The following is a 6,000-nucleotide window of genomic DNA, read 5'->3' as shown; positions in this document are numbered from 1 at the left end:
TGCTAGGAATTTACCCAAGGGATACAGGAGTGCTGATGCATAGGGGCACATGTACCCCAATGTTCATAGCAGCACTCTCAACAATAGCCAAAACATGGAAAGAGCCTAAGTGTCCATCAACGGATGAGTGGATCAAGATGATGTGGTTTATCTATACAATGACATACTACATGGCAATGAGAAAGAATGAAATCTTGCCTTGTGTAGCAACATGGATGGAACTTGAGGGTGTTATGCTGAGCGAAATAAGTCAGGTAGAGAAGGACAAATACCATATGTTTGCACGTATAGGAGGAATAGAAGGAACTTAATGGAGGACCGTGGGGGAGAAGATGGGGGAAATAGTGGGGGAGAGGGAGGGAGGTAAACCATGAAAGCCTCTTGAATACTGAGAACAAACTGAGGACTGATGGGTGTTGGGGGTGAGGGGGGAGATGGGCATGGAGGAGGGCACTTGTGGGGATGAGCACTGGGTGTTATATGGAAACCAACTTGACAATAAACTATTTGTAAAAGAAAAATTTTTTAAATTTTAAGAAAAAATGGCAAATATTGGAATCATGTTTGTATCATTGCTTAAACCACTTGTTGACAAGAGAGTCTGTGAGGCCTGAAGCTCTTTTTAGTCTTCCTTTTCTAGATACTTGTAAAACCAAAGTGCAGGAAGATGACTTGTTTTTCTTTTTACTGGCTCCCTTCCCCACCTTCTTGCTTGCATGTATACTTTGACCCTGTTAACTATTCCCTCCCTTTCTTCTTTATTATCCTGAGTTATCTTCTCTTCCCATAATTCCAATCACTTGTTTCATGTTTTCATTCAGTGAAGGAAGAGGAAGTTGCAATCAGAGCAAGTACCTTTTATTAGGTGATTCAAACTGCATCCTGCCTGATTATCCTCAAAAGTCCCCCAAAATGAAGACTTCTGCCTGATAGATCACAGAAAGGAGGATTTTTAAAAAAGTTTTTAAGAAAAGTTTCCAATTCAGCTTCTTGGCCCAAGAAGAAAGAAGCTAGCTGTTTTTCACCCAGGAGTGGTCTGACTTCCCCATGGCTTCCTGCCGTGTGTATGACCTCAGGGTGCTGGTGGCCATTGTGTGTGGACTGCTGATGGCCATCGTTTTGGGACTGGGCATCTGGAGGACTGTGATTAAGATCCAGACAGGTAATATCATTTATGTTTAACTATGTTATGTTTATCTTTAATTGCTATGTTGAACTCAAATTAAGCAAAAGTACTGAGCCTCTGACACACCAGTACTGGGAATAGCCATGTCTGGGGTAGGGCTGCCCACCAAGGTGTCATTTATAACATACAAGAGGCAAGGGTCCATTCATGGCTAGCATATGGCTGTACATACATGGATATGAATATGTGTGTGTAAGTGGGCGGGATGATGAATTAAATAGTTGAATTAGTCTCTTCTTGCTCTTTTAACTCCTGACTGGAAAACAAAGTAATCAAAATCATACCACATGTTTGGGTTTGCTTAGCCAAATTCAAGAAGAGAAATAATTATGGACACACACAGAGACATTCACACATAATCAAATTGCCCAGAATGGAATTTTACTTTAAGAAGAAAGTTTAGGAATGTGCTCACTAGGATGGTAAGTAAAATCTTGGGGTTTGTGCATAAAGTTCTCACACTCTGAGTGTAAAAAACTACTCAGAAATTAAGATTACTTAGAAAACGATTTTTCTGGGGTGCCTAGGTGACTCAGTCAGTTAAGATTCTTGATTTCGGTTCAGGTTATGATCTCGTACTGTGGTCTGTGAGTTTGAGTCCCATGTAGGGCTCTGTGCTGACAGTGTGGAGCCTGCTTGGGATTCCCTCTCTCCCTTTCACTCTGTGTCTCCCATGCTCACATTCTCTCTCTCTCTCTCTCAAAATCAGTATATAAACACTAGAAAGAAAAAAGAAAGAAAGAAAGAAGGAAGGAAGGAAGGAAGGAAGGAAGGAAGGAAAGAAAGAAAGAAAGAAAGAAAGAAAGAAAGAAAGAAAGAAAGAAAGAAAGAAAGAAAATGATTTTTCTGGTTATTCAACAAGTATCTGTTAGTAACTTGCTGTGTGCTGGAGCTGACACTGGAAGGTGGGAGGGGGAGCCATGGGGTATAAAATGATGATGTTAGACGAAAACCCCAGTAACTCACAGCAAAGACTTTCTATAATCCCAGTGCTGCTTCTCTGCAGAGCTTCTCCATGAAGGGATTCAAAGCTGGGTGTTTCAGGCACTCCCTTTGCAATAAACAAAGAACGACTCTAATAAAGTTGAGTAAATAAGAATAAATCTAGTCGAGAGAACAGAAGGTGGGGTGGTTTGTCCTCTGATTTTAAGAAATCTTTTTTTCCTCCCTCTCTCCTTCCTTTCCTTCTTTCCTTTATATGACATTTACTTTTAAAGGGAATTTTTTGGTGACTTATAAAGGACACAGGTACAGTAGAACCATTAAAACAAGAACCAAAATATAAAACATTATAAGGAAGAAAACAGCGAAAGTTGCTAAAAACAAATACAAAACACATCACTGAGACATATCCCTGAGCTTCCTGAGGACCAAGACCGCAAAGCATAATAAGCAACACAAAAACCTTGTTTGACAGTAAAAAGCATATCACCTCCTCAAAAAACACAAATGTGCCCTTGGTCTGAAGTTTTCTTAAAAAATGTTTTATTTGATTGTAGTTGACACCCAATATTACCTTAGTTTTTGGTGTACAACATAGTGCCTTGACAAGTTTATGTATTATGCTTATCTCATTTAATCCTGACAACTAACTTTGAGACAGTTATTATTATATCCATGTTACATATGGGGAAAATCAGTCTCCAAGAATGTATTCAAGTTTATGTAGCTAGGAAGTGTTGGGTCTGGATTTGAATCTAGATTATTTTGACTTTAGTATCTATGCTCTTCACTCTCACACTATTCTGTCTTCCTAGAGGGAAGATAATGGTAACCCAATCAATTAATTCATCTGTGGGGTTTTATTTATTTTTCTTTAGGCAACTATGACTAAAAACGCTAATTCACAAAAATATGCAGTAACTAGTAGAATGTTTTCTAGGCAAAGTTAGGCACTTTAGTAAGTCTGGTGTTTGTCTTCAAGTCAATAAGTTCTCCATTATTAATGCTACTTATAGAGTATAGATTAGTATGCCTCACCTTTAAGGTTTTCTGAGTCTTCAGATGGTGTTTATAGATTTTTGGCTGTGGAGTAACTGCCATAGCTTTGCCACATTCTTCCAGGTTTTCCCAAAGCACCTACTTCAGCTTTGCAAAGTTCTATGATTGTCTGCTGCTGATCTTCTAGTCTAGAACCACCAAAGAGATTACATTCAGATTGCATTGCCTGGAGCATTGCCCATTTTCTAACAGCATTCATCCTGGTGACTGCCTTTAATGAAAATATTTCTCACATTCACATAAGCCCCAACATCTAATGGCCATCAAACAAGCTTATCTAATTGCTAAATGTAATGATTCATTTTAAAAAACAAATCATTGGTTTAAATATAAAACTAGTGCCTCTAGAATGCCAATGATCTTCTGTGTAGTATAGAAATTTTTAAAATTCTGTTCCTATTGCTTAATAAGTCCTCTTGTAAAAGGCCATCATAAAGCTCCAGTACAGATGAAGTTGACAGTATTTCATGGAAGTAGACAAGACTTCTTTCAGATTTGCTAGAATAGTCTTTGGCATTTTTATGTGCTGATGATTAAAACATTAAATAATAATGACTTTTTTTTCCCATCAAAGCATCACAATCAGATGTAATATCAAGTGTAACACTTTTTCCATCTAGGCTTTCAGAAATAAGATGTTCTAGGCTTTTGACGTTTTGTTTGGTGAAGAAATTTTTCAAAACTATTAATGACTTGCAATTCCAGAAAGGAGCTCAAGACTCGAAGTTCTTCTATGATGTTTGCTGGAACACTTCATCCAGAGTTTCACACAGCTGCCTACTTTGATGATTTAGGTCTTAGTTTCAATGTCACTACCTCAAAGAGACCTTTTCTCTCTACTCAGTCTAAGGTTATCATTGTATTTGCTCTCTTTCACATGTATTTTGTTCATGGCTTTTATCACCTGATAATTTCTTATTTGTTTGCTGTCTGTGTCTTAACTCCTAGAATGAAAGCTCCAAGAAACCAGGGCCCTGACTTATAATCTACATTTCCTACACCTATAAGGGTACCTGGAATATAGTTGCTAGTACATAGCTGATGAGTAAATGAAAGAATCATGTGAAAACCAGAAACTGGACTTAAAGTTGTCAAATAGCTATATTCAAGAAATAAATAAATAATGAATGTTATTATGGTTTTGTTTACATCAGTTAAGACAGACACCGTTTTAGTTTTCTTCCTCTTCTCTAGGCCATGCAACACTCTGACCACTTACAGAACTTTGGCTTCATTAGGATCTCTCCTGTTGTGTATGATCTCTTCCGTTTAGCTGTATGATCAACAATCTTGTAGGATGCTTTTATGTTGAAGTAAATTGAAGTTTTGCCAGACCTCTAGCCTTTTCACATTAGGCCTTCTCTGTAGAATATCAAGTAATATGTGCTTCATCTGATGTGTTTTCAGAATGGACAGCATAAGGCATTCTATCTCTTTTGGGATTTTGCTCCCAATAGCAAGAACCTTGTAATAAAAGAAGTAGTGTGGCTTTTTGGTCCAATCATACTTGATGAAAGTAAAATAAAACATAATTAAGTTTTATTATAGATCTTTCCCTTGACATTTTTCAACTTGAACAAGGCCTGATTTAAACATAGACAGATGTCCATAATTGTAATAATAGGGGATGTCTTCTTAACTCTTAGGGAGAATATCTTAACCTCATTACATAGCACTGATGATTATGCCTTATTGAACCATATTGTATGTCTCTTCTAGATTATAAAACTTCCTCCTCTCTGCGAGATTGAGTGCCTTTCCTATTCTTCCCAGATACTCTGACCTTCATTTCACATCATAGGGCTCACTTAGGCCTCAGGCCAAGAAAAGACTTTAGCAGCTTGCAATATTTTCAAGCTCCAAGGTCAAACTTCATAGCATTTCAATTCTTGCACAGTAGAAAATATGGGTTGTGGAGAAAGGTCAAGGAGAGTTTATTGACTCTCAGAAAATAACTGGTACACAGGTGCTTGACTTTCGTTTTATCCAATTAAAGTACTTATTCAAGAGACAAACTTGTTAATAAATCAAACTCATGGGACTGTTCCTGGAGGACAGGTTGCATTTTGGGGTTCAAAAAAAGGTCCAGAGAAGTGGACAGCTGTAGTGTTATTTAGTCTTAATCCTGCTGTTGTAAATCTCTCTTCTGCTCTCTTACCAGTCTCCCTTCTTGCTTCCTCATATAACCACTCTCTAAATCAAGAAAACAATTACTGTGGAAGGAAAAGGATTTGTTTTGGGGGGAATAAGTTTCGTTATGTAATTTGGCTGAGGAGCATGAGTTATTTTAACATTAGTATTAGTGAAGTTTAAATTGCTGATCCTATTTTCAAAGTCACTTTCTTAAATTAAGAAATTTAAGACAAGTGGATTGACTTAATGGATATTCCCTTGATTTCCAGGTATTAGATATTTTTACTTAAAATACTGAATACAACCACCATCCATAGAACTTTTGATAACATATTTTATTGTAGAACATCTAGTATAGAATATGGTGATTAGGAGTGTGCACGTGAAAGTCAGGGGAAAGATGTACACGAATAGGGGGGAAAACCTCACCTCTGGAGCCAGACTGCCTTGTTGAAATGCCAATGCTACCACTTACTAAGTGCGTAAACTTGAGCAAGTTACTCAACATTTCTGTGCCTCAGTTTTGCTATTTACGGGAATCATAATAAACCTACCATCCAGGATGGTCATTAAATGATTAAATGAGTTACTACATTTATAAGTTTAAGATGACATATAGGACACTATAAGCACTCAATAAATATTAGCTGCTATTTTTAATTTGTGAATTTTTAGATAAC

At 37.2% G+C, this 6,000-nt stretch overlaps 1 protein-coding gene across 1 annotated transcript in view; it reads left to right on the top strand.

Moving 5' to 3' along the window:
* The first annotated feature begins 1,047 nt into the window (after positions 1-1,047).
* ADGRG7 (adhesion G protein-coupled receptor G7) overlaps positions 1,048-6,000 on the top strand; it is a 67,888-nt gene continuing 62,935 nt past the window's right edge. The window contains exon 1 of the mRNA XM_039251949.1: positions 1,048-1,162. Within this exon, the coding sequence (XP_039107880.1) occupies positions 1,048-1,162 (115 nt within the window). The remainder of the gene's footprint in view (positions 1,163-6,000) is intronic.

This window comes from Hyaena hyaena, unplaced genomic scaffold (genome assembly GCF_003009895.1).
Source record: "Hyaena hyaena isolate Hyena2069 unplaced genomic scaffold, ASM300989v1 scaffold_407, whole genome shotgun sequence".
In the NCBI taxonomy this organism is placed as follows: Eukaryota; Metazoa; Chordata; class Mammalia; order Carnivora; family Hyaenidae; genus Hyaena; species Hyaena hyaena.
Note: the sequence above shows the minus strand (reverse complement) of the source record. Positions and strands in the feature narration are given on the sequence as shown.